Source organism: Callithrix jacchus, chromosome 17 (genome assembly GCF_049354715.1).
Source record: "Callithrix jacchus isolate 240 chromosome 17, calJac240_pri, whole genome shotgun sequence".
NCBI lineage: Eukaryota > Metazoa > Chordata > Mammalia > Primates > Cebidae > Callithrix > Callithrix jacchus.
Genome location: NC_133518.1, coordinates 81,214,591 through 81,241,404, shown reverse-complemented (window position 1 = coordinate 81,241,404; position 26,814 = coordinate 81,214,591). Strand labels below are relative to the sequence as shown.

The following is a 26,814-nucleotide window of genomic DNA, read 5'->3' as shown; positions in this document are numbered from 1 at the left end:
GAAGATTACCTGGGTTAGACCCTCACTTCACGTCTCCTGCCGCAGGCCTGGCGTCCGCCATACTCCAAACTGAGCATGTAAAACTTCCCTGCCCCCATTCTTGAATGCATGTGGATTCCAGAAACCACGGTGACCTGCACTGGAAAGGGGAGCCAGGGAAAATGTGTGCAGAAGGGTCTGAAGAAATATGGGTCATGCATAGCTTCTCGTACGAGTCATTCTTCCTTCACAACTGGGGTTCCCTCTTGGGAGTTACATCCCCACTTCTGCTAGGTAAAATTTAGGACACCTTTTTTCTCTCTCTTTATCCTTGTTTGCTCTGTCTGGACTCTCCTCTGCACCTGTCTGTCAACCTGCAGGAGGCCCCAGGAATATCACCATTATAGTTGAAGATCCCATTGCAGGTTTGGGAATTGGTCCTCGATCTCCTCTTTGTTCTGCTCTGTGACCACCTTTCTTAGTTCAAAATGTTATTCAGTCTGGTGTCAAATCAAGTCTGGCTAGTCTGGTCTTGTTGTGATGCTTAGAACTGTCTTTAAAATGATACCAGTATTTCATATGATGTGTTTTCTGTACACAATTCCAAATGCCTCATTCAATCTTTCAACAGCTTCTGGGGGGCAGAGTCAAGACTTATAAATTCAGTTTTGCCCAGAGGTGAAACTGAGGCCTGCTGTTTGTCTGGGGCATCATGATGAATCAGTGGCAGAATGTTTTTTTCTTTTTTAAAAATTTTTTACTTTTTAAAAAAAATTTTTGTAGAGACAGGGTTTCACCATGTTGCCCAGGTTGGTCTTGAGTTCCTGGCTTCAAGTGATCCTCCTGCTTTGGCCTCCCAAAGTGCTGGGATTACAGGCGTGATCCACCACACCCGGCCCAGAATTTTTATTATAACTGAATACTTCCTATGGATGACTTTATTTTCCTTGAATTAACACCAGAATGTATTTTATTCCCTTTCTGTGGTCTTAGATATAATTGCATGTTTGGTTTTTTGGTTTTTCTCCTCTCCTGGAGTTCCCTGTTTTTTCCTTTTTCTTTCACCTGTTTTCATTTCCCTACAAATCCCTGCACCCACCCCATTCCAGGTATTGCATAGGATTTTTCTAGTGATTTGAATCTGTTTCATTGGTTTTCATGATGGTGTTCAAACTGAGATTTGCGCTCCATCCTGGATACCGTAATTCATGGAGATTAACACTGGAATGTGACTGCCAGGCAGAGTAGTGAGAGGGGACTGAGAGCTCTGGCTTCCTGGAAATGGGTGGGGCCACTGAGTATGCTAGCTTGGAAAAGAGATGGTTAAAGAGAAAGAAAGTCTGTAGACCATCATTTAGAATAGGATTGTTATTAAGGAGATAAGAAATTGTGAGAAGGCAGATATCAAGTGAGTGTCAGGAAATTCTGAGAATTAGTTAAATGGCAACATTAGGGGGTAGTGAGCTCAGGAAGTAAAGGCTGAATGGCCACATGGTGTAAAGAGGGAAGGTCACGGTGGAGTTTGTGTTGTGTGCTGTTTGGGAATCTCAACGGGCCCTTCCAAGTCATGGATTTTTGCCAAGGCATCATGGTGACTACTAGTTTGTCCTCAGTTCAGTAGGGAGGAACAGAGCCCATGGCCAGGGATGCCAGAAGTCTTTGAGCCGAAGAAGAACACAAAATGGTCTCTTTCAGAGAGTAGCATTTCTTGTGAGAGGAGCAGCCAGCAAGTTGGCACCATCTATCAGGGAAAGGGTTAGATGCAGCTCAATCATTCATTCTCCCACAGCCTCCTGCCCATTTTCCAGGCACCCACCTGGCTTTTCTACCTGTGGTCCTGGAAATGTTGTGTTTCCTGGTGAAGAGTATCGGTTTCTCCCTCCTGCGAGCCCTGCCTGCTGCTGTTCTCCCCTCCCGGCTCTCACTCCTCTTGTTCTCAGGCGTTTTCTGTTTTGCCAGTCTTCCCTCCCTTACTGCTTCAATAAGGACGGGCCAAGCCCTTTGGTTACGAGGCCGTCTTCCTTAGCTTCTCCAGCATTGCCTTGATGCTTCTTTTTAGGACATTGCTGAATTTTATCTTATTTCCTTAGTGAATGTAAACCTTCTGATGTTACTTTCAAACCTAATGTCAAGATGTCAGAAAAGTTTCAATGCTCTTGTCTTTGTTTTACCATCTAAACAATTTTCTAAATTGGTTTGTCAAGAGGATCAAAATTGGCTGATATTCCTATAATGTTTGGTTAAAAGGTGTAAGGAAAGAGAAGCAAATTTCATGAATCCATTTTGATTTGATTCTTTCTCACCTTTATGTTGCGCCATTCCTGATCACGTTTCTTCTTTTCCACTTAGAATGTACTGACTTCCCATCTCCTTCCCTCCGTGTGTTTCTGTATCCTTGGGATGTTCCCTGTTGGGGTGCCACCTCTCTCCTGCTTGGGAGGGCTTTGGGAAGGGGAGCAGTTACATGTTTAAACTCCAAAGTTGGGAATGTAGCTATTGCTCACTTCGTGTGTGTTTTATACTTCCTGGTGGTCACTGCCGATAGAATCCTGCAATGATAAGTCGAAGCTGAGAGGCTCCTTGCCCTACTCTGGTCAAAGCAGTGAAGTCAGCTCACCCAGCTCTCTGTACATGGACTATGGTGAGTACTAGAAGGGCCAGGGCTAAAATGGTATCTTTTCTTTGCTCACCCCTTGTGCCTGCTAAGTTCTGGGCTTTGGGGTTCATCTCAGCTCTGCAGAGGGTATACACTGTTATAGTCTCAGCCGCCCTTTTGTCATTTTCAAGCCCTGAGCTAGAAATCGCACTGCTCTGCCATTTCTCTTGGGCCTCTCTGACCTAGGGGTTCCACCCTTTCTTACGCTCTGGGTGTTGGCATCTGGTATGTCAGTCGGTCCAGGTGACAGCTCTCTGAGTGGACGAGATGGACCTTGAAAAGAGGCCTTGGAGTATCTGGGCTTAATAACCAGAAGACAGACTCTCTGTAGAAATCTCGGACTGAAAGAAGCCATTTGTGTCCTTTTCTGACTCCCAGCCCAGAGTTTTAAACTTCCTTTTTTTTTGAGACGGAGTTTCACTCTTGTTACCCAGGCTGGAGTGCAATGGCACAATCTTGGCTCACCGCAACCTCCGCCTCCTGGGTTCAGGCAATTCTCCTGCCTCAGCCTCCTGAGTAGCTGGGATTACAGGCACACGCCACCATGCCCAGCTAATTTTTTGTATTTTTAGTAGAGACGGGGTTTCACCATGTTGACCAGGATGGTCTCGATCTCTTGACCTCGTGATCCACCCGGCTTGGCCTCCCAAAGTGCTGGGATTACAGGCTTGAGCCACGTCGCCCGGCCGAGTTTTAAACTTTCATTTCTTTTTCGTACGGTATGAGGGAGAGCATGTTCTCTTTAACTTTAGATGGTAAAAGGATTCTCTTGGCTTCTCTCTGTCTGTTCCACCATTTTCCAACCAAGAGGCTTAGTGCTCTGGGATTCTACAAGTCCGAGAAGTTCTTTTTTTTTTTTTTTTCTTTTTTTGAGACAGCTTTCATTGCCCAGTCTGGGGTGCAGTGGCACGATCTCGGCTCACTGCAACCTCCACCTCTTGAGTTCAGGCAGTTCTCCTGCCTCAGCCTCCCGAGTAGCTGGGATTACAGGTGCCTGTCATTATGCCCTGCTGTTTTTTATATTTTCAGTAGAGATGGATTTTCACCATGTTGGCCATGCTGGTTTCAAACTCTTGACCTCAGGTGATTCTTCTGCTTTGGCCTCCCAACGTGCAAGAAATTCTCTTAGAAGGTAGACATCTTTCTCCAACCTGCAATTCCCAGTTACCGGGAAGATGTGGGAGCATCTTTAATGCTGAAAGCTTATGACTTCTCGAAGAAGCTTGGTTGTTTCCAGTCTAAGCTTTTTACCTCCACATTGCATTTCCTCACAGAAGGCAGTCGGTACCTGGGCTCTGAAGGCATGTTCCGAAGACCGTCAGAAGGACAGTCCCTCATCAGCTACCTCTCTGAACAAGACTTTGGCAGCTGTGCAGACCTGGAGAAGGTGGGAAACCTGGGGGACGAGCGAAGAGCTCATGAGTTGGGAGACTGGGCCTGAAGGTCTGTGGTGCTGTTTGTTCTCATGAGGTTTTGGGTACATAGCAGTGACATGGGTATAGACAACAGTGAAGATCAATTCACAGTAAAGGTAAGTTCAGCAAGTTCTGTTTCTGGGGAACTCTGCAGGGAGCATGTGCTCCTCACTGAGTGCAGAATATTAGTGATTTTATCTTAGAAGCCAACCTGGGCAGAGAAGTGTTGAGTTTGTGTGTGTGTGTTTGTTTTTTTGAGACAGAGTCTTGCTCTGTCACTTGAGCTGGAGTGCAGTGGCACACTCATGGCTCACTACAGCCTCAAATTCCTGGGCTCGAGCAATCCTCCCGCCTCAGCCTCCTGAGTAGCTGGGACTACAGGCATGCACCACCACATCTGGCTATTTTTATTCTTTTTGTAGATACCGGGGGTCTCCCTGTGTCACGGGTTTGGCCTTCCAAAGTGCTGGGATTAACAGGTGTGAGCCACTGTGCCTGGCAGCATGGTTTTCCTGCATGATTGCCATTCCCTTGACCCTGGCACCTTAGATAAATACTCTTTCCAGAATCAAATTCTGTCTTTTGTTCTGTTTCTTTTTTGAGATGTAGTTTTACTCTTTCACTCTTATTGCCCAGACTGGAGTGCAGTGGCGCGATCTCAGCTCACCGCAACCTCTGCCTCCCAGGTTCAAACAATTCTCCTGCCTCAGCCTCTAAAGTAGCTGAGATTACAGACATGTACCACTGTGCCCAGCTAATGTTGCATTTTTAGTAGAGATGGGATTTCTCCATGCTGGTCAGGCTGGTCTCGAGCTCCTGACCTCAGGTGATCTGCCCACCTCGGCCTCCCAAAGTGTTGAGATTACAGGTGTGAGCCATCGTGTCCTGCCCTATCTTTTGTTCTAAGGCTCAGATAAGCAATAAATCACATCTGTGTAGCGTTTTATAGCCTACAAAGCACTTTTATGTTGAGACATAGCGTTTACCTTCATATTTTGTGTACAGGTGTATGCTTTTGGGAAAGAACCTGATTGAAATCCTGGATCTCTTCTCTATTATACTTTTACGTAGAAATGAGACAGGAAGGGACAGGCATGGCAAAGTAAGAGAGTGAAGAAAATCTAGAATAGGTTTTCTGGCCATCAGCTTTCCTCATATTAGAAATGTCCATTTCCCCAGGGCGTTTTTGATAGAAGCACTTCCTATCTTGGAAACTCCCCTTTCCAACCTTCTAGTCAGTGTGTCATTCAGTCCTTGTAACCCTTTGCCTGTTTGGTGCTCTCTTCCCAGGAGAATGCCCACTTTAGCATCTCAGAGTCCTTAATTGCTGCCATCGAGCTAATGAAGTGCAACATGATGAGCCAGTGCCTAGAAGAGGAGGAAGTGGAAGAGGAAGACAGTGACAGAGAGATCCAGGAACTGAAGCAGAAGATCCGCCTTCGGCGCCAGCAAATCCGCACCCAGAATCTGCTCCCGGTGTACCAGGAGACTGAGCACGGAAGTGAGTGGAGCCCATGAACACTTCTGTTCGCACATTTTCATGGCTTCAGCAGAAGGCTCAGTACCTTATGAGTCTTCCTTCGGAATGTTATGCCCAAACCAATGATTCCTCTGCTGTCAGAAAGATATTTCGATGTTGTCCTATACTTTTTTTCTACCATTCTAGGAATACTCAACTTAGAGTCTGTCTGTTTCCTACATCAGAAATAGCTTCCTTCCAGGCCAGGTGCAGTGGCTCATGCCTGTAATTCCAGCACTTTGGGAGGCTGAGGCAGGTGGATCACTTGAGGCCAGGAGTTTGAGACCAGCCTGACCAACATGGCGAAACCCTGTCTCTTAAAAAAAAAAGCTCTCCAGTATGAGGAGAACTAAGAACACTAGTCCCAGATTTGCTTCCCAGATAGTAGTACCTTCTATTTACCTGAAACTTTTTTTTTTTAGACAGAATCTTGCTCTGTCACCAGGCTGGAGTGGCAGTGGTGCGATCTCGGCTCACTGCAACCTCCGCCTCCTGGGTTCAAGCGATTCTCCTGCCTCAGCCTCCTGAGTAGCTGGGACTACAGGCTCCTGCCACCACTCCCAGCTAATTTTTGTATATTTAGTAGAGGTGGAGTTTTACCATGTAGGCCAGGATGGTCTCGATCTCTTGACCTCGTGATCCGCCCGCCTGAGCTTCCAAAGTGTTGGGATCACAGGCGTGAGCCACTGCACCCGGCCTACTTGAAACTTTCTAAAGGGAAAGTTTCAATTTCTCTCTGTTGAAGTCATACCAGATCCCTTTTATTGTGACACTGTAAGAACAAGAAGACCCCTTTCTGCGCTGATTATTCCTTTTTTTTTTTTAAACATAACAGGCTTTCGGGTCACCTCTAGCAGCTCCCAGTTCAGTTCACGTGATTCGGCACAGCTCTCTGACTCTGGCTCTGCTGATGAGGTTGATGAATTTGAAATCCAAGGTAAGAAGTGACACTTTGTTACAGGGGAACTTTCGTTCCCTCTTTCTTCTCATTTAGAATGATAAGCTGAGAAGTTTTTCCCAAGTAGAAGATCTTCATTGTGGATTGTTGTTAGCGGTTGTGAGGGACACAGCCTTTTGCTGGAGAAAAAAAAAAACAACCCTTTAAAATGTAAGTAGGAAAGAACGCTGAAAGCAAGTGTTCCGGGTGGAGTGGCTGGTTGTTGATCTCACCCTGATGCTTCCTCCTCAGTGGTATCTTTCTCCTGTTCCCACTCTGATTCCTCCATTCAGCTTGTAGGGCTGGTCTGTACCGCTTGAAATTAGACTGAAATTGTTTCAAAGTGTTCAAAAGAAAAAAAGAATCATTGGGGGCGGGTTACAAAAAAAGGAAAAAAAATAAGGTTTACAAAGTAGAGCTTTAATTTCTGTCCAGCCAGTGCTAACTTGCTTAGCACAGTCACCGATTCTTTTTTTGTTGTTATTGTGGTTGTGGTGGTGCTTCTTGGAAGTATCAGCATAGAGGAGCAGTAGGGTTCCAGTCTGGGAAGGCAGTTGTATTAAATCAGGTTAGTGTCCCCTTCCTGCCAATCATAGATTTCTTCAGGTTCCCATCAGCAAAACAAACAGACAGACAAACAAACAAACTAGTTCAGGGACATAAGCTCTTCCTTCATGGGTGAAAACGACTGGTCTCCTTACTGAGATGAGTGGTATCTGTAATTCTCTGTTACGACATTGTGTCTGTAGACAGAGGTGAATTGTGTCTATAATTCTCCATTATAACATTACCATGTGATGACAAATAGATCTTGTATTGCACGAGGCTCTGATGTCCTCTTTGTACAATCTAGAGAGCCCTTTCACCTGCATAGACCTCCAGAGCTAGGAACCACATTTCTTCTCCATTCAGAAATTCAGTTTTTTTCACGTATTTTCCAGGTATTCAGGAAATCTTCCTTCTATGGTCTCCTTAATGTCTCTGATTTCTATTTATGACAATAGGTAGTCATTTAAAACTCCTTTTGTTTGTTTGTTTAATTGTTTGTTTGTAGGTGACTTTCCAACTCCTCTCCAATTCTCCACCATCAGGGTGACTTACAGTTTAGTTCTAACCCTAACTGCCTGGAGTTAGTGCAGATCCTGCAAGTTACAGTCCTGTGAGATTACGTTCACTTCAGATTCCAGACACCGCTGACCAAGCTACCTGCACTTCTGCTCGTAGGCTGACTACAGATTCAGGGTTCCCATGACCGCCTGCCGGCTTGAATGATGCCCAGAACTTAGGAAAGCTCTGTACTTATGATTGTAGCCTATTGTAAAGTACGCAAATAAACAGCTGCCTGAGGAAGTGCATAGGGACTAACGGAGAGATGGTGAGCACAGGCACTCCTCCTGGCTCCATGTGTCTGGGCGCACCACGCTCCCCCGTTCACTGATGTGTTCACCAAACAGGAAGCCCCTCTTGACATCATTGTTCCAAGTTTTTTACTGAAGCTTCATGATACAGACACCACTGACTGTGTCATCACCGTTGGTAATTGAACTCAGTCTTCAGCCCCTCTCCCTTCCCTGGAGGTGATGGGGGAGTAAAACTTCCAACCCTCCAGAGATGTGGTTGGTTCTTTTGGTAGCCCCCAGTTGTGAAGCTATCTATCTGGGGCCTGCCTGGAGTCTCCTCAGTAGCATAAACTCAGGTACGATTGAAAGGGGCTGCTTTTGAAAAATAAAAGACATTGCTATGATTCAAGAAATTCCAAGAATTTTAGGAAGTCTTACCAGGAACTGCAGACAAAGACCAAGTATGTATTTTCTGCTCTACCACAGTCTGTGATTGAAAGTAAGAGGGTTCTGACCTGGCTCTCAGGGTCAGCAGTCAGAATGTCAGGAGAACAGTGAGGTCAGTTCAGAACAGGCTGCTTAACTGGGTGTAGAACGTCCACTTGATGACCACATCCTCCCTGCAGCAAAGCAGGGCGCCAAGGAAGCGATGCAGTCTGTAAGGAGCCTGCGGGCAGAGGCCCAAAGGGCACTCCTGTTAGAAACGTTGCTGCAGTTGTGGGCCCTGAGGAGATGTTTAATCAACTCATTTTCTAGTCAGTTTGGAACAGAAATCCTTAAAGGAAAAGACCTTAGGGCAGGGTCTTCCAGCCCATGGGCCACATCTTTCTTTGTTGTGAGGGATTGGGCTGTGGACTGTAAGATGTTCAGCATCATTCCCAGCCTCTACCGTCTAGATGCCAGTATCAAGACAATCAGAAGCGCCTCCATCATTGCCAGACTCACCCGTGGCTGAGAACCACTGCCGTAGGCGGTCCCCGAGGCTGGGCTTGGCATAGGAAGTAGCAATAACCGTCTTCCAAGCTAGAGTGAGCACCTACCTGTGGATTAAGTTCCTAAACTCCATTTCATGTTTGGGAGCAAATGTCCAGTTTTGATTCCAGGAACATATGGTATAGAACTGTTGTTACTCTACTTCCTGCTGGAATACTAAAGGGCCCCTTTTATGATCATTATTACACAGATGGTAGTGAAGGATCTAACCTGACTCGCATGTCAAAGAACGGACTCTCAGTGTCAATGGCCTCCATGTTCTCAGGTAGCCTATCTTGGAAGCGTGGATGTGCTCATAGATGCATGTGTGTGAATGTCGCACCAGCTTTCGTGTGGACCTAATCATATGATAACTGTGGAGGTTACGCGAACTGTAGGGGCCGCAGAACTCTTTGGAAGAAACTGGGAGTTAAGCCAGAACAAGAAGCCAGGAACAATTTCGGTACTCACAGATCCTTCCTCATGTGACCCCAGCAGTCTTCCTCCTCGAATTTGTCCTTCTTGATCCTTCCCTACATTGATAAATTTAGATTTAGTGGTCACTGTGACTGATGGAGGTAGTGGATGGTTTAGAAGTGTTAGATGTAGAATTTTAGTTCGAACTTACACCTAAGCTCCTGCCACACATTCAAACAGCAAAAGCAGGAGAGAGTGCTATTGAAGCTTACTGTCTCTTTAGAATTTTGAGTTTGCAGAGCCAACTTTTAGAAAGCCATCTCTTCCAGGCACTTTGTGTGCAAGTAGGATTTACTGGGGTGAATGTTTGTTCTTGCTTTATGATCCAAACAAGTAGGTTTTCTGTAGGTGAGGTTAACTGAAAGAAAGTAGTCGTTTTCTACTCAGAATGGCTTTAAAACACAAAAACAACAACAAAACTGAGAACTTTTTATTAAAACTGTTAATATTGTCAGGATAGAATTTGAAATCATTATGTAAGATTAGATCCACATTTAGAGAAATAAAGACAAATATTACATGAGTTCCCATGTTCTCACTCATATGTGGGAGCTAAAAAAGTTGATCTCATGGAGTTGGAGAAGAGAGTGACAGTTGCAGAGGCTGGGGCGTAAAGAGAGGTCGTTCATGGGAACAGCCATCCAGTTTAGAAGGAGTAAGTTCCAGTGTTCAGCAGCACAGTGGCGTGGCTCTGGTTAACATACTGTGTGCTTCCAAATAGCTGGGAGAGATTTAAGTGTTCCCAACACAAAGAAGTGATAAATGTTCAATCAGCGGGTATTCTAAATGCCCTGATTTACCATTACACATTGTATGCATGCATCTAAATATCTCATGTTCCTTGTAAATACACACAAATATTATGGTATCAACTTAACTTTTTAAGATGAGAGAAATAAAAGTCACTAGGTTCCTTTTCTTCTCCTCCTGAACGATTGCCATTTAGTCTAATGCGAGTCTTCCCTGCTTGAGAAGGAGTTACCGTAATCCACTTTCCAGCTGGTTTCCAGTGTGTCTGCAGTCCCAGTCCTTTACCGGTGCCTGTGTGGACTGTCAGCCACTTCTCCGTCAGCGCATATCCAGGCTGCTCTCACCACAGGGCGTGCCTCTGTTTGGTCTTTCTAGCATCCTTCCTTTCCCCATTTTGGGGGCTTTAAAATTTTTATACACATGACTGATTTTACACTAAGAATGTGAAATGTTTTTCAATTAAAAAGCCACTTTTTAGTCTGTGTGTAGTGATTGCTTATGTCAGTAATCCCAGCATGTTGGGAGGCTTGAGGTAGGAGGATTTCTTGAGGCCAGGAGTTGGAGACCAGCCTGGAAACATAGTTGGAAACATAGTGAGACCTCATCTCTACAAAAAAACATTGGGTGTGGTGGTGTGTGCCTACAATCCCAGCTACTCTGGAGGCTGAGGTGGAAGGATTGCTTGAGCCAGGGAGGTTGAGGCTGCAGTGAGCCATGATCATGCCACTGCACTCCATCCTGGGTGACAGAGCAAAACTCCGTCTCAAAAAAAAAAAAAAAAAATTCACCCACTTCAAGTGTACAACGACTTTGAGTAAATTTTCCAGGTTGTGCAGCCATCACTAGAATCTAGCTTTAGAACATTTTCATCACCCCAGTAGTATCCCTGTGTCCATTCACAGTTAACTCCAGTTCCCACTCCGGTCCCACTCAGCTGCTAACCCTTCTGTCTCTGTAGATTTGCCTTTCCTGGACACTTGATATAAACAGGATTATACGATACTGACACTTACGTTTTTGTGTCTGGCTTTTCACTTCATCTGTTTCTGCTGATGGTTTCTGCTCAGTTGGTTTAATATCTTTCATAAGCTCCAATCTCAGTCTTTTCAGCTTCTTTTCTTCGGATTTAGAGTCTTGTTCTTACTTTTTCCCACCTCCACTTTATTCTATCACATCTGCATCAGTTTTTCTTTATCTTCCTTTGCAGATTCTTCCAGAGTTTTTACCTTCTGCATAGATGTGTTTAGTCAGGGTCTAATCAGGAGACAGAAACTACACAGTAATTTGAATAGGGAAAGTTTTAATATAAAGAATTATTAACTATAGTGGGGGAATCATGTAATGGGAAAGTGGCTCATGAGGAGTAAAGAAGACTCTCAAGAGTGCATAGGAGAAGCCGGGTGTGGTGGGTCATGCCTGTAATGCCAACACTTTCGGGCGCCGAGGTGGGTGGATCACCTGAGGTCAGGAGTTTGAGACCAGCCTGGCCAGGAATAAGTGTAAAGAAGTGACATAACCCCAAGGCTGTGGTCCAGACCTCCTGGCTCACTGGATGGTGGAGTTCCCTGAAGCACAGAGCTGCCCTGAGATGGTGCCAGGGGACGCTCTTCACGGGGAGGTGCCATGCCAACAGCTGTCACTGGGAAACTGTTCTCTGGGGTGCTGAGGGAGGATGCCCATGGGAGGCACTGTCTCAGAACTCCAGGGTACTGGTGAAAGCACTTCATGGGAGTGCCAGTGGCACTCACTAAGACTGAAGCCCTCCCTGCAGGTGCCGAGGGGAGCTGTTGATGAGGGGCCTCACTTGTGGCACTCTGCTGCTAAGCTGCCCAGGGTGTGCTTCCCTAGCAGCAACCAGAACCAGCCAGAGAAAGCCCTTCTGCCTCCTGCAGAGTTTAACATCATGCTGCTGGCAAAGGAGAAATGTTTCTGTGTCCAGCTCCATTATTGCAGAGCAGGCAAAGACAAGGGCAGATTTGGAGCTGAAAGACAGGAAATTGATAGCTGGCATAATAAAGAGAAAGGTGCATGAGCTATATATTCTGACATGTTTCAAAATTATATCTAATTCAAGGTAATCTTTTGCTTCTCCATCTTCTTGTTTTTAATTGAAGTTTTTTCTCTTTATAAAACAAGAATGATTTTGGGTTCTCCATTTTGAAGTTTCCTTTTGAGTCAGCAATTGCAGAAAATGTGTTGGAGTTGGATTCCCAGATACGTTATGTGTCACCTTAACTTCTAGAAAGAAAGCAGGATGGAAAACAGTATCAAACTGGCCAGTATATTCTGAAGTTGACTTCCTGTGACTTACTTATTTTGTTTAAAAATTTGTATAGTTTGCTAAGGCACCAAGGTTTTAACCAGTTCTTTTCTGATTATCCAATACTAGTGTCTAGACATGCAGCAAATTCTTCTCCTTATAACTTGTCATTGTTTTTGTTGTTATTTCTTTTTATATCTTTAAACTGTTTTTCAGTCAGTAATAGCCTTATTCCATTAAGCTGGTGCAAAACTAATTGGCAAAAACTGTGATTACTTTTGCACCAACCTAATATCTAATCCATCAGAAGCACTAATCAGTTCTCTTGGAAAAAGAAATACTTGTTTTTGTACAGAAAAATCAAAAAGTTTCAGAAGTATGTTAAATTCCACTTGGATGATGAGTGTCTCAGGCTTCCTTCTTAAGTGCTCTCACCTGGCACATTTAATCCATCCAGATGAATAGCTTCCCCCTCTTCACTCCTTAATTACCTGTCTTAGACCTTGATCTACTTTTTTTTTTTTGAAACAGGGTCCTTGGTCTGCTTTTATCCAGGTCTTCACGGGGTTTCATCCACATCAATTTAGTCATCTGCTTGAACTGAGAATGATGAGGCTGACAGGCCCGGGACCCACAGAGCTGTGTGGCACTCGGCCGGGGTCAGAGGCCCGGGACCCACAGAGCTGTGTGGCACTCGGCCAGGGTCAGAGGCCCGGGACCCACAGAGCTGTGTGGCACTCGGCCGGGGTCAGAGGCCCGGGACCCACAGAGCTGTGTGGCACTCGGCCGGGGTCAGAGGTCATGGCCTCTTTGATTCAGGTGTGCTTCTCCCCCTCCGCTCCGGGGTAAGGGCCTCCAAAGCTGTGTGGTCCCTCCACACTGTTGGAATTATTCATGATGGGCTAGGAAGTCCCTGCATGTGCCTCTGATCTCACTTTACCACAGTAAAAAAGAAGGACCATGATACGGTGTGACTCAATTGTATTTTCTTTCTTTCTCCTTTTTTTTTTTTTTTTTTGATACAGAGTGTTGCTCTGGTCACCCAGGCTGGAGTGCAATGGCCCCATCTCAGCTCACTGCTACCTCCACCTCCCGGGTTCAAGCGATTCTCCTGCCTCAGCCTCCTGAGTAGCTGGGATTACAGGCGCCCGCCACCATGCCCGGTGACGGCATATAATTTTTGTATTTTTAGTGGAGACAGGGTTTTGCCGTGTTGGCCAGGCTGGTCTTGAACTCCTGATCTCCTGATCCGCCTACCTCGGCCTCCCAAAGTGCTGGGATTACAGGCATGAGCCACCGTGCCCAGCCTCAATTGTATTTTTTAAAGAGAGAATGATTTTTTTCTCTCAAAGAAGAAAAAAAGGTTTCTTTTCTGTGAGAATAAAGAACGAAGGCAGTGGTTTCCTTAGAAACTGTGGATTATCACCTACCTGTTCTTGCTGGCATGTAGTATTTTCTCTAATAGCCCGGCACTAAAGTAAGAAAATTGGTTAGCTCTGTATCCAGGGATTTTCTCCCATTTTTTCTTTTGTGTTACTCCCAAACAGGATGGAATTTGAAATAGCTGTTAATTGCTTTTAGCCAATTAATCATTTATTTAGAAAGTATTTTCTGAAAACCTTTATATACAAAGCACTCTGAGAGATGCTAGGGCAAGGCAAGAGTTCTGTCCATCCATGGCAGTGTGAGTGTTACCCAGATAAATGTTGCAAACCAAGCAGTCTGTGAAGGTCGGGCCTAGTGTTGTCTATACTGCTTTTTTTTCTCCATAGCACTAACTAGCTAGAAATAAGGTAGCTAGCAGTGCACTGGGATCTGGATTTTGGTGGCACAAATTCAGACAGAAAACATGGTATACATGAACTTCTTTGTTGTTAAATAGGCTGTTAATCTCCAGCAAAAATGTGTTATTGTCTTGTTTTCCTGTGCTTAACAGAACATATGAAATAAACAGATTTTACTTCTGTTGCCTTACTCCTATGTGTAGCTCTGAAGACATTAGTTTGTCAACACTATTATTTGAGTATATGCTTGTGTATGATCCCTGTGTTAAGTATTTTAGAGCCAAGAGAAGAATTAGACACAATCTTATTTCCTGATAGGGTGATTTTATAATCTAGTTGTTCATTCAGAAATCTACATACAGAGGAAACGTGAGGAACAGTAGAGCTACTCATGGCCAAGGGCAGAGTGACGTCATATAAGATTAGGGTTCTCTTGCCTGCTCAGCCATAGTGGGTTGATCGTTGTGTAGGCTTAGTTAGGAAATAAAGGTCTTTTCATTGGGCAGCGAAGGAAGTGGGAGAGTATTTATCAGAACGGTCTTGTTTTCGTGACTTGGATAGGCTGTGTCTGCCTTGCTTGAACAAACTGCTGCATTTCCCGTTCCCCTCCATCAGAAGTGTTTGGGTAGATGAGGTCTCGGAGGTCTCTGGAGGTTCAGGAATATCATTACTGGAAATCCTCTTCCGAATCCTTTATGAGAAATCGGCGATGGAAAGTCGGCCACTTTCCTGTAGAGCTATGCCTCAGATCATGTGGGCCGTCTGTCAAGATGTGTTGGTAACCAGGTATGGCCAGAGAGTTGCAAAGTTATAGAGAAGTTTGTTTTCCTCCACGAAGCTTCTTGGAGGCTGCAGAATACTTCTGACATTCAGGGGTAATGGCAACAGTGTTGAGACGTTAGAAGCAGAGTTCCAATTTCACACATATTTAATGAATGACCTCTGTGATCCAAGTGACGTGTTAGGCACTAAATGTGACATAAGAGCCAGGCAGTGGGAGAGGTTTGACTCGTGTTTGTGTTTGTGCTTGCGAGGGGTTGTGTCCCTGTGTGCCTTAGGATGCTCTTCTCATTCACTTTTACACAAAGCTGAGTTCGTCTTTCTGCCTGGGTTTGTAACACTTTGACCTTCTAAGTGCTGTGCGTAGCGTTACTAATTCACCCTGGATTTGACTTGGGCAGAGGCAAATTATAACTTGTGTATAGAGCTTCACTTGCTCCTTTATCCAGCGTAGAATGTGGCGCCTAGCTGTTACCCTGAGTGCTTAGCTGGCATACCTTGTAATGGATTCCATTACCCCTAACCCACTTCCTGCCTGTTCGTCCTCCCCTTATCTCTGGTTTCCATTTAGATGCCGACATCAGAAGGAACGCAGCCTCAAGCAGCAAATCCTTCATTTCCTCCCAGTCCTTGTGAGTACTTTTTTAAAAAAAAAGAAAAAAGAAAACCTTAGGATATGTAGGGAAACAACCCCAGTTCTTGGCATATGAATGGGCAGAGCCATGCAAATGTAAGAAGAGGCAAGGCTAATAACAGGAAGGGCTGCTGATGGTGGCCAGCCCAGGGCAAGAAGGCAGAAGCTCTGGCGCCAGTGGGATGGGCTCTCATGGAGGCAAAGCTGGAAGTGTGAATTATTCCTTCTCTGCTGACTCTCATCATAACCAGAGGCTCCAAAAGGTCCCAAAAGAGAGCAGTGATGATGATTTTTGGTTATGAAATCAAATCGAACAGGTTCTACACCATAGACCCAACCAGGGAAACAGTAGCTCGTTTGAGAGGAAAAATAGCTTTTTAGTCCACAGAGCAGTTATACTCACTTTATTTTGTAAACAGGCATTGTCATCTCCATTTTGCTATCAGAGGAGCTGAAGTTCAGAGAAAGGAAGTGACAGAGTCCTTAACTGGCCATGCCATGTAACGATAGGAAGCGGGACTTGAACTAAGTCTGAGGACTAAGAGACCCTGGTAGTCCTTTCCACTGTCCACATGTGTGAAGATGATGAGCAGCCTGGGGTGCTGGAGAAGTTGCTGCATAGGGGATGGGATTATGCAGGGAAGGCTCCCACTGCCTGTCCTCTCCCTGTGTTCAGCCGTCCTTGATTGCCTCCTTTCCAGCTCCCACTGCTTCCTGCACTCCACCTCTGCTGAGGCGGTGGCCATGGGGCTTCTGAAGCAGTTCGAGGGGATGCAGCTTCCAGCTGCCTCAGAGCTGGAGTGGCTTGTCCCGGAGCATGATGCCCCTCAGAAGGTAAGCCCTTACCTCTCCTTCCTGCCCGGGAACCGTATTCTGGCCTTACTTTCCATCTTCACGCGTCCCCAGTCTGGAATGAACTTGTGTTTCCTTCCTCACTCATGGAAGCCATTCGCTATGAATGGGGCAAGTGAATAAATGGACGAGCGGATGCCTCTGTCCCTAGCTCTTGTCAGAGTGGGAGGTGGCAGCGCCTCCACTGTCCTTACGTGACTGCGTGCTGGACTCAGACGTAGACGGCTTGCTTTGTGACCCCCTCTCAGATACTATGCAACAGTGAATGGCTTGGGTTTTTTGCTCTGCAGTTGTTTTTAAGGCAGGAAACACCGTGGCACACCAAGGGTCCTGGGATGGATGCAGGGACAACTTCAGCCCTGGGGCCACTGCCCTGGGAGGCTGTTTCTGTTTGCTTCCTAGAACCTACAGCCCTCACTTGTAGTCCTCTGTCACCTCCTGGCTGGTTTTGAGGACCAAGGTTCCCTGAAGCCCTTACCTTATGGTGTTCCTGGAATGTCTTTCATTCATTATGCTCTGTCACGGCTGAAGGGGCCTGCCTTTGTGTTTCCCAGGGCCGTTCATGTTAGCTCACCCTGTGTTTTCCTCCTGCAGCTCCTGCCCATCCCGGACTCACTGCCCATCTCACCAGATGACGGGCAGCATGCTGACATCTACAAGCTGCGTATTCGTGTTCGTGGCAACTTGGAATGGGCCCCACCCCGGCCTCAGATAATTTTTAATGTTCATCCAGCCCCAACGTAAGTGGCCGGTGTCTGTGCCCTTTGGAGCACAGATGCGTCCTCTTTGGATTGTGGGGGCCTTTTTTCCCACTCACTGGTCTCTGCCTCCAGCTGTTCTTCCCACGCAGTTCTGTTCATTTAAAGGCAGAGGAGGAGAATTGTCCATTTTGTCCTTAGCTTCTTACTCTTACCCTCCCATTCCTTCCTAGAGCTGATTGAAAATGAGGTGGGTTTTGTTTTGCTGGCATTCCCAGCCTGCTACCTTCCTCCCAGTAGTTTTGTGCGCTTGCTGGTTTTTCTTCTTTTCTTTTTTTTTTTTTTTTGAGACGGAGTTTCGCTCTTGTTACCCAGGCTGGAGTGTAATGGCGCGATCTCGGCTCACCGCAACCTCCACCTCCTGGGTTCAGGCAATTCTCCTGCCTCAGCCTCCTGAGTAGCTGGGATTACAGGCACGCACCACCATGCCCAGCTAATTTTTGTATTTTTAGTAGAGACGAAGTTTCACCATGTTGACCAGGATGGTGGTCTTCATCTCTTGACCTCGTGATCCACCTGTCTCGGCCTCCCAAATGCTGGGATTATAGGCGTGAGCCACCGCGCCCGGCCGGTTTTTCTTCTATTTTTTTTTTTTTTTTTTTAGATGGAATCTTGCTCTGTCACCAGGCTGGGGTGCAGTGGTGTTGATCTCAGCTCACTGCAACCTCCAACTCCCTGGTTCAAGCAATTCTCCCGCCTCAGCCTCCTGAGTAGCTGGGATTACAGGCATGTGCCACCATGCCCGGCTAATTTTTGTATTTTAATAGAGACGGGGTTTCACAATGCTGGTCAGGATGGGTCTTGAACTCCTGACTTCAGGATCTGCCCACCTTGGCTCCCAAAGTGCTGGGATTACAGGTGTGAGCCACCACGCCCGGCCTTTCTTCTCTTTTTAAGACGGATGGATGCTTTTTTCTCCTGTCATTCTCTCTCCTTTACCATGCCTCATTCCTTACATTCGTACGGAATGTGTGGTTCATTACTGGGGGAGTCACTGCCTAGACCTAAATCCTGTATTGAATTAGCTCTCCCAATAGGTTCGTTTTTGTCCAGCTGAAACATAGGTGAATCCCCCTTTCTTCCCATACTTAACTAGAGCTGTATGTTCATGTGCTCAATCCTTCACGCCTCAAAGGCCTCACGTAGCTGCTGTCTGCCAGTGCCCTCTCCTTACCCTTCCTCAGGAGGAAGATTGCTGTGGCCAAGCAGAATTACCGCTGTGCAGGCTGTGGCATCCGGACTGACCCTGGTGAGTGTCTTCCTGTCCCACCATGCCGCCTCCAGAGGCTTTGGATTCTCTCCCACCGTAGGGAGAGCTGGCCTGTCAAAGGTGGTAATAGGAGGTGGCGTGGCAGAAGTGAGGAAAGGGAAAGAAAGGTCGTGGACCGGAAAGGTTCGTGCTAGGCAAGAGTGCTGGCAGTCGGAGGGAAGTTATTTCCAGGAGCGCGTGACGGATTGTCTCCTGTGGAAAGTCGGATAGTTCCAGCTAGCTGGTAAGGCTGGATCTTACCAACTCCGGCTTGTTTTATTTCCCCAGGGCCGCCAAGGTGGATCATAACTCCAGGCTCCACTATGTGGATTTCCGCTAGCTTTGGGGAACTCAAACAGAGATTGCTGGGGGCCGCTGGCCATCCCTCTCTGCCCTTCCAAGGGAACAGCAGAGCCGCCTTACCAGCTTGTAGACGGGAAAGTCACATCTGGCCTTTCAGTTTTCCTGTTTTTCCAGATTATATCAAGCGACTGCGGTACTGTGAGTACTTGGGCAAGTACTTCTGCCAGTGCTGCCATGAGAACGCCCAGATGGCCATCCCCAGCCGGATCCTGCGCAAGTGGGACTTCAGCAAATATTATGTCAGCAATTTCTCCAAGGACCTGCTCATCAAGATCTGGAGTGATCCTCTCTTCAATGTGCAGGACATAAACAGCGCCCTCTACAGGAAGGTCAAGCTGCTCAACCAAGTGCGAGTAAGAGCTTGGCAAAGGTGGCGTTCAAGCTCACACCCTGCTCCGCCCCCGCCCTCCCCTGGTTTTATAGGGCTTCCCAAGATGTCAGGCTTCTTGTTATCACAGTGTCGAAGCTGCAGCCGTCTCACCGTTCATGCCCTCCCTGTGTATGTTCTTCATCACTTCCCGTTTCCCAGTTGTCTGTCAGGCTGGAGCCTCAAACCTGGCAGTGGCAGTTAGGAAGCGCTGAATAGCACTCAGTGGCAAAAGCAGAATCTCTTCCTTCCTGGAAAACATTCCTGAATGAACGAGGAATAGGCTATCAAGTGAGAAGTTGGAATTTCAGAGTGCTCATCTGCTCCAGGCTATTTATGTGTTATGGGCAGACAGACCTGGCAGAGGGGCCTTTCCTGAGTAGAGAGCATTTTGAAGCAGGTTGTCAAGTTAGGGGTGTAGGACAGTTTGCTCTGGCTGCAGCGTGCAAAGCGTCTAGACCCCCAGGGTTTAAAGGCACTGGGCTTTCCAAAACCCGATTCCTCTTCTCTCATCCCCCTCCCATGCCTGACCCCTACCTCTTTCTTTTCAGCTGCTGCGGGTCCAGCTGTATCACATGAAGAACATGTTCAAGACATGCCGACTGGCTAAAGAGTGAGTCTTCTCTGGAGGCCAGAGTCCTCTGGCTGAGTTACTGCCTCCCAAAGGGGCCTGTCCCAGCGCTTGGCTCTTGTTGGTAAAGAAGGAGAGTAGAGAGATTTTACAGAAATGTAAAATGGTCAACAAGAAGCCACAGCAGAAACTATGTCTGTGTCCTTCTCTCTGGAAGGGGAAATCTGTGGCCATCTATTTGGGGCAGGCCACCACTCTTTGCAGGCTGGATCCCACATGGATCACTCTGCAGGAGTCTATCCATAAGTCACTTCTGCCATCCAGACACCTGGTAGTGTGGAATGGCTGGGGTGGCCTGGAACCCTGGGCTGGCTGATTGTTGCCCACGCGCATTACTTTCTCTTTTCTGGTTAGGGATTTTTCTAGTATGACGTGTCACACAGTGTTCACCCCTCCCCTACCTGCCTCCTGTCGTTCCCTGTAGGCTTCTGGATTCCTTTGACACAGTCCCAGGCCACCTGACGGAGGATCTCCACCTGTACTCACTGAACGACCTGACTGCAACCAGGAAGGGGGAGTTGGGGCCCCGGCTTGCTGAGCTCACCAGGGCGGGGGTTGCCCACGTGGAGAGATGCATGGTGAGAAGGTCTCACGTTAGCATGCAGCCCAGCCCTTGCTGTGAGGGGTGCAGGGAGTGGGATGGACCTGGGGTTCTTGTCACTTGGCTCCAGGAAGTTAAAATGGCCAGCCAGCACTGGGACAGGAACAGGAAAGGGCTGCTGTTCCTTAGCCTGGAGAGCAGCCACGTCATCCCAATCTAAAGAACCTCGAGTGAGGGGAGGAGTTGGTGCTGGCCCTGGCCCTGGTAGCTCTGGGCAGGACTGAGCACACTTATATAGAATTGTTGGCTGGGCGCCATGGCTCACGCCTATAATCCCAACACTTTGGGAGGCTGAGGTGGGTGGATCACCTGAGGTCAGGAGTTCAAGACCAGCCTGGCCAACATGATGAATCCCCACCTCTACTAAAATGCAAAAATTAGCTGGGCATGATGGCGGGCACCTGTAATCTCAGCTACTCGGGAGGCTGAGGCAGGAGAATCACTTGAACCCAGGAGGTGGAAATTGCAGTGAGCCGAGATCATGCCATTGCACTTCAGCCAGGGCATCTGGGCAGCAAGAACAAAACTCAAAAATCTCAACAAAAAAAAAAAAAAAAAAAAAAAGAATTGTCATGATGTGAGAGGAGAATTCTGGAATTGAATCTGGAGAGGGATTCTACCCTCGGCCTCTGTTTATTATTTTCAGTCATAGTGACCAGAAGAAATGCTTTGTCCCGTTGAGGTAAGCCTCAATTTTCTGGCTCTAAGGTGGAAAATTGTACGTGCTTCTCAGCATTTTTGAGGGTTGATGAAGTAGGTTGTGTGACAGCGTTTTGTAAACGTTATATATTCCACAAATGCATGTTGTTACTGTCGTGATATACTCAACATGTTGAAAATGCAGAAATTTCACTTTCAGAACTTCCTGTCTTAGACTGCCCAGTTTATGTTCCTGTGACAGTCCAGAATTAGAGCTTAAAATGGGGCATGGGCAGAGAGCCCTGTGTGCCTGGAAGGAACTGGAAATACTTCTCTGTATCCTGACTCCAGGCTGGGTGTTACTTCCGAGGAACATGCTTGTTTTCCATCTTACCTTAACTTGCTGTGGTTCCTATTCCAGAATAAAATCACTACCCAGATGGGACTGCGGACTTAGATTCCTCCTCCTTTTCCTCTCCTCATGGAGCGCCACCTCGCTGGTGGGGGCTTCTCAGGCCTGTGCCTTTTTGATCTCCTCCTTAAAGCTTTGTCTAGGCTGGGATGGTCGCTCACGCCTGTGATCCCAGCACTTTGGGAGGCTGAGGTGGGTGGATCATCTGAGGTTGGGAGTTTGAGACCAGCCTGGACTGGAGAAAAAGTCCAACGTGGAGAAATCGCTTGAACCTGGAGGCAGAGGTTGTGGTGAGCCAAGATCACACCATTGCACTCCAGCCTGGGCCACAGGAGGGAAACTGCGTCTCAGAAAACAGCTTTGTCTCACGCTGCCCAGCTCTGGTCCTAGCTTTTGTGCTTGTAGGTCCAGCCCAGGCCTCCTCCCTGCGGGCAGTGGAAGCTTGTCGGCCACTCAGTGTTTCTATTTGGCCCCTGCCTCGGTGTTCACCCTCCCGTGCCAGTTCCTCATGTGCTGCTCCTCATTTTGCCATCTGTCTTTTTCCTCCCCAGCTCTGCCAAGGCAAGGGCTTCATCTGTGAGTTCTGTCAGAATGAGGATGACATCATCTTTCCCTTTGAGCTGCATAAGTGCCGGACATGTGAAGGTGAGGCCAGCGCTAGGCGCGGGGCAAGAGGTCGGTGTGACTCGGCACCTCCCAGGGGAGCATCAAGCCTTGGTGGTGAGAGGGGCTGTGTCAGCAGCTGACTTCTAGCTGGAGATAATACGAATTGTTTTCTTCTCTCTCTCACCTTCCTAATCTGCACAGAGTGTAAAGCGTGTTACCATAAAGCCTGCTTCAGGTCTGGACGCTGTCCGCGGTGTGAGCGGCTGCAGGCCCGGCGGGAGTTGCTGGCCAAGCAGAGCCTGGAGTCCTACGTGTCGGACTATGAGGAGGAGCCTGCAGAAGCACTGGCCGTGGAAGCCACCGTCCTGGAGACCACCTGAAGGAAGCACATCAATCCTCCATCTGGGGCCAGGGTCAGACATTTTGCAGAACTGAGCCACACTTTGAAGGACTTGCCCCACTTGGGCCTTTTTTTTTTTTTTAATTATCATCATCTTTTTTTTAATGACTTGTGTGACGTCCATGTGTGGTCAGCCTTTGGTAGGCTGATGGGGTCCAGTCTGTGGTGACAGGTAATTTGTAAGCACCAGGTGTTTTCATGAGGACTGATATGTGGGTCCTTAAGTGAAGCTTCTAGTGCCTCTGTCTGGAGCAGAAAGCAAGAGCCAGTTCTTCCAGCGTCTGTGACCTCGTCCACTAGGACCAGACCAGGTTTCCCCTGCATGTCAAGTATCAGTTCCAATTTTCCTTTGAGTCCTGGAGCTTCTGAGCCAGCCCTTTCTCAACCACCTCTCCTCTGCTGCTGAAATGGGAGAGTTTTCTCTCTCCCTGCCCTGGACTAGAGTCAGACTGTGCCCTGAGGAGAAGCAGCGGAGAGTGGGACTACGTCGTGGGCATTTTGTCTGTGTATTTGGGTATTTTGGGGGCCATAGAACAGAGTCCTAACTATCTTAGACTCCTCAGAGAGGCAGCCGTGAGCGTTCCTATGTTGGGATTTCCTGTTTGAAACCGTTGAGGCCTAGATGATGTGACAGACACAGACTGACTTTCATCTGCCCTGGTGAGCCTGAAGCAAAGAGCAGAACTGCTGCTTCGGCCAGGCCACTTTTCCTTGTGTGCCACAAGCACACGCGAGGCCACAGCCCTGGCTTGAGGAGCGCCGACTCAGTTAGAGGAGCTGTTGGCCCCTCTTAGTGTTCAGGTCTCTCTTAGTCACTGGCTCTTTGGTGCAGGTATGATCTTTGAGCTCAGGCAGGTCCCCGATGCCATCCTAAGGTGAGGACAGAAACCCCACCCGCTATCTCATTCACGTGTCCCTGACTACTGTGTCCTTTGTTAGATGGTCGTTGTGGTTCTGGGTAAAAGTACAACCCGACTGCATTCTCCCTTCCCTTCCTGCAGCAGAGGTGGGCCCTTCCCTGGCGGCCGAGTCTCTCTTGCGTTAGCTTCTTTTGTCAAAGTTGGAGAAAAGCTTCCTGCTGTTAGTGGTGTTGCAGAACGTGACCATTTGCGGATGTCAGTGTGAATGTTCTTGTGTTCTTGGGATAAACAAGAGCCTTTATGCCAATTATGCACTTAACTCTTTTTTTTTTGAGATTGAGTTTTGCTCTTGTTGCCCAGGCTGCAGTGCAGTGGCGCAATCTCAGGAGGTTCACCGCAACCTCCGCCTCCCGAGTTCAAGCGATTCTCCTGCCTCAGCCTCCCGAGCAGCTGGGATTACGGGCGTGCACCACCACGCCCAGCTAATGTTTGTATTTTTAGTAGAGACAGAGTTTCTCCATGTTGGTCAGGCTGGTCTTGCATTCCTGACTTCAGGTGATCCTCCCATGTCAGCCTCCCATCATGCTGGGATTACAGGCGTGAGCCACTGCGCCTGGCCTATGCACTTAACTCTCTGTCTAGCCTGGTGATACTTACATGTTCAGTCGTCCATTTCATATTTCTAATTTTAGTGTACCCCCTCCCACTTGTAGTGTGTGTTTTGATGGTTGAAGTCTAGGTGGGACCGTGTATGTGTTTGTGGTGTTCTTCAAGTTGATAGAGCTTCTAACCTTTGTGAAGACACTGGTCAGAGTTGCTTCTCCAAGGGCTGGCAGCTCTGTGAACTAAAGCCGGCAGCATTTTTGTTTTGGGGTTGACTTCTTCCCACATACCTGTCTTCTCATAGTTGCTTGCTGGCAGGAAAAAATTGGTGTATGCGCTGCCCCTGGAAGCTGAACAGAAAGTTGCATGTGGTTGGTGGAAGCTGATGAGAGCCTGAGCTGGAGGTAATAAGGAATCTCCCAGGGAAGCAGCAGAGGACTAAGGTAACGGCCACGACTGAGGCTCCCCCAGCGCAGGAGGAACGTGGGAACCGGCCTGTGCTCTTGGTACCTCTGCCGTAGGTTTGGGATCTGAAAGCCTCATTGGGCTGGAACACCTTGAGGCTCTTCTCCCTTCAGTTCATAGTGCGGCTCTAAAAGCCAAGTCCCAGCAGTTTTGAAGGGCTGACTAGAAGTGCCCATGTCCTTCAGGGAGCTTTAAGAATGACCCCACAGAACTCAAGTTTCACTAGGGATTAGGCCCCAGGTTCAGACGCTGGGGTTTATAAAGATGTGAGCTCTCCTTCCACCTTTGGTGTAAACTATACATCCAGTTCCTTTCTCCAGGTCATTGTGCTGGAGGAGAAATGGACTGTCTTGTCCTGCCAGGTCACATCAGCTCAGGATCAAGGATGAAAATGCCGAGTTTCTGAAGCTGAGCTCGGTGTTGGGCCTTAGATGCTCCTGACTTGTTTTCTCCGTCCCTCTAGACTGCGTCTGTGTTTGTGCCTGACACTGCTGTCATCACCGTCCAAATGCCTGTTCATTATTCGAGAGTGGGGAAGCGGGTAGAGGATGGGATGTTTTGGAAGCACTTTGCGACTTACAGTATCTGAAAATCCCCTGCTGTTGCGGGGAGAAGCTTCGAATGCACTGAAGAGAATCCCTCCTAAACGAAGTGGGAGGGTAGTGTTCTTTTTGTAAGTAAAGGAAAAGATTACCAGGTGGAGACAAGATTCAAGACATAGCAGAAGAGTGGAAGACAAATATTTTCCACTTAAATGAGGCTGTTTTTGACATTCTCTGCCAAGGATTTGGAGCTTTGTTGAATTAACGTAAAGGAGCGAGTCTCCGTAGAGCTGTTCTGTGTGTGCAGCCCGTGCTCTGAGCGGGGCTTCCACGTGCCGTAGTTTTCACACAGCCTGACGGTTCATTGTTATCTTTAATAAACTAAGGAAATGAAATTCTGTTTCTTGTTAGCCTGCCTTGACTGTCAAGAAATGGTATTGTGTCCACTGTAAAGTAGGTGTATCTAAACATTGTTTACATGTCATCATGTAAGCAAACTGGACCATACAGGTCAAGAAGAGTAGGGTGGAGTGGCTTTGTCACTAACGCACCCTGAGACCTCTAGTGAACTACTTCACTTCTCTGGATTTCTGCTCCTTCATCTGTCCAGTGACACAATTCAACTTTGTGACACACAGTCCTTTCTAGTGTTTGGGGCATGTGCCCCTGCCCATACCCTTGGTGTAATTGTCATTTAAAATGAGGTGTCATCCAGGCATGGTGGCTCACACCTGTAATGCCAGCACTTTGGGAGGCCGAGGTGGGTACATCACGAGATCAGGAGTTTGAGTCCAGCCTGACCAACATGGTGAAACCCCATCTCTACTAAAAATACAGAATTAGCCGGGGGCAGTGGCATACACCTGTAATCCCAGCTACTCGAGAGGCTGAGGCAGGAGAATGCTTGAACGTGGGAGGCAGAGGTTGCGGTGAGCCAAGATCGCCCCACTGCACTCCAGCCTGGCAACAGAGCGAGACTCCATCTCAAAAAAAAGAAGCGGTGTCTTCCTCTCCGCAGTATCTGACTTGTCTTAGATGCTTCTGTTCCCACTTCTGTGAGTGTCTTGCTCTCTTTGTCTTATATGCTCCTGGCCCTCTGGAGCTCCACTCTACCCTCCAACTCTCTGAACATTTTCCCTTAAATGTCCCCTTGTCATCTCCAACCAATATGTCTAAAATCAGCATAAATACTGTGTCTCCCAGAACCTAGCCATTAGTCACCCAGGTTTAATTGTCTTCAACTTCCTCTCTAAGTGGCACACGCAGCTGGTCAAGCCTTCTCTCCATCCTGCTCCCTGTCATCAAGTTCTATTGTTTTCCTTAAAAATAAATCTCTCACTCCTTTCCTGCCACTAGCACACAAATTCAGCTGTTCTTGATGAAACCTTTGTTTTTCTTCCCTGCTCCTCAGTGGAACAGAGCACGTTGTAGGATGAGGGCTGGGCACAGTGACACATCTGTCACCCCTGCACTTTGGGAGGCTGAGGCGAGTGGATCACCTGAGATCAGCAGTTTGAGGCCAGCCTGGCCAACACGGCAAAACCCTATCTCTACAAAAATTAGCCAAGCATGGTGGTGTGTGCTTGTAATCCCAGCTACTTGGGAGGCTGAATCGTGAGACTCGCTCGAACCTAGAAGGCAGGGATTGCAGTGAGCCCAGGTTGCTCCACTGCAGTCCCACCTGGGCGACAGAGCAAGACCCTGTCTAAAAAAAAAAAAAAAAAGGCCGCTGTGGGCTGAGGGGCGAGATTGTTGTGACCTGCCTCTGACTGCCTCCCCTCTTAGTGCTCAGCAGACCTCTGCAGTGCTGAGCGTACCCTCCTCAGTCTCCCACCTGCTCCGCCCTCAGCTGCTTTGCAACTGCTGCTCTTGTGTTTGTCCAGCAGTCATCAGAGGTGACTCACTTTATTATTAAACTACCAGCTCTCTCCTTGCCAGGGACGAACCAGTAGATAAGGTGATA

General features: G+C 47.6%; 1 protein-coding gene across 16 annotated transcripts in view; it reads left to right on the top strand.

Moving 5' to 3' along the window:
* Positions 1–25,246, top strand: part of RUBCN (rubicon autophagy regulator) — a 73,086-nt gene extending 47,840 nt beyond the window's left edge. For 5 of the 16 annotated variants that reach the window (XM_078354847.1, XM_078354855.1, XM_035278427.3 and 2 more), the window contains 15 exons: positions 360–404; positions 2,525–2,620; positions 3,910–4,022; positions 5,341–5,551; positions 6,405–6,506; positions 9,030–9,104; positions 15,441–15,501; positions 16,205–16,337; positions 16,950–17,095; positions 18,298–18,362; positions 18,840–19,078; positions 19,644–19,705; positions 20,148–20,301; positions 21,927–22,020; positions 22,183–25,246. In XM_078354847.1, the coding sequence (XP_078210973.1) occupies positions 360–404; positions 2,525–2,620; positions 3,910–4,022; positions 5,341–5,551; positions 6,405–6,506; positions 9,030–9,104; positions 15,441–15,501; positions 16,205–16,337; positions 16,950–17,095; positions 18,298–18,362; positions 18,840–19,078; positions 19,644–19,705; positions 20,148–20,301; positions 21,927–22,020; positions 22,183–22,361 (1,775 nt within the window). In that variant the 3' untranslated portion in view covers positions 22,362–25,246. The remainder of the gene's footprint in view (positions 1–359; positions 405–2,524; positions 2,621–3,909; positions 4,023–5,340; positions 5,552–6,404; positions 6,507–9,029; positions 9,105–15,440; positions 15,502–16,204; positions 16,338–16,949; positions 17,096–18,297; positions 18,363–18,839; positions 19,079–19,643; positions 19,706–20,147; positions 20,302–21,926; positions 22,021–22,182) is intronic. The other 11 variants (XM_078354849.1, XM_078354856.1, XM_035278428.3 and 8 more) reach the window with 3 other exon arrangements.
* Positions 25,247–26,814: the final 1,568 nt, after the last annotated feature.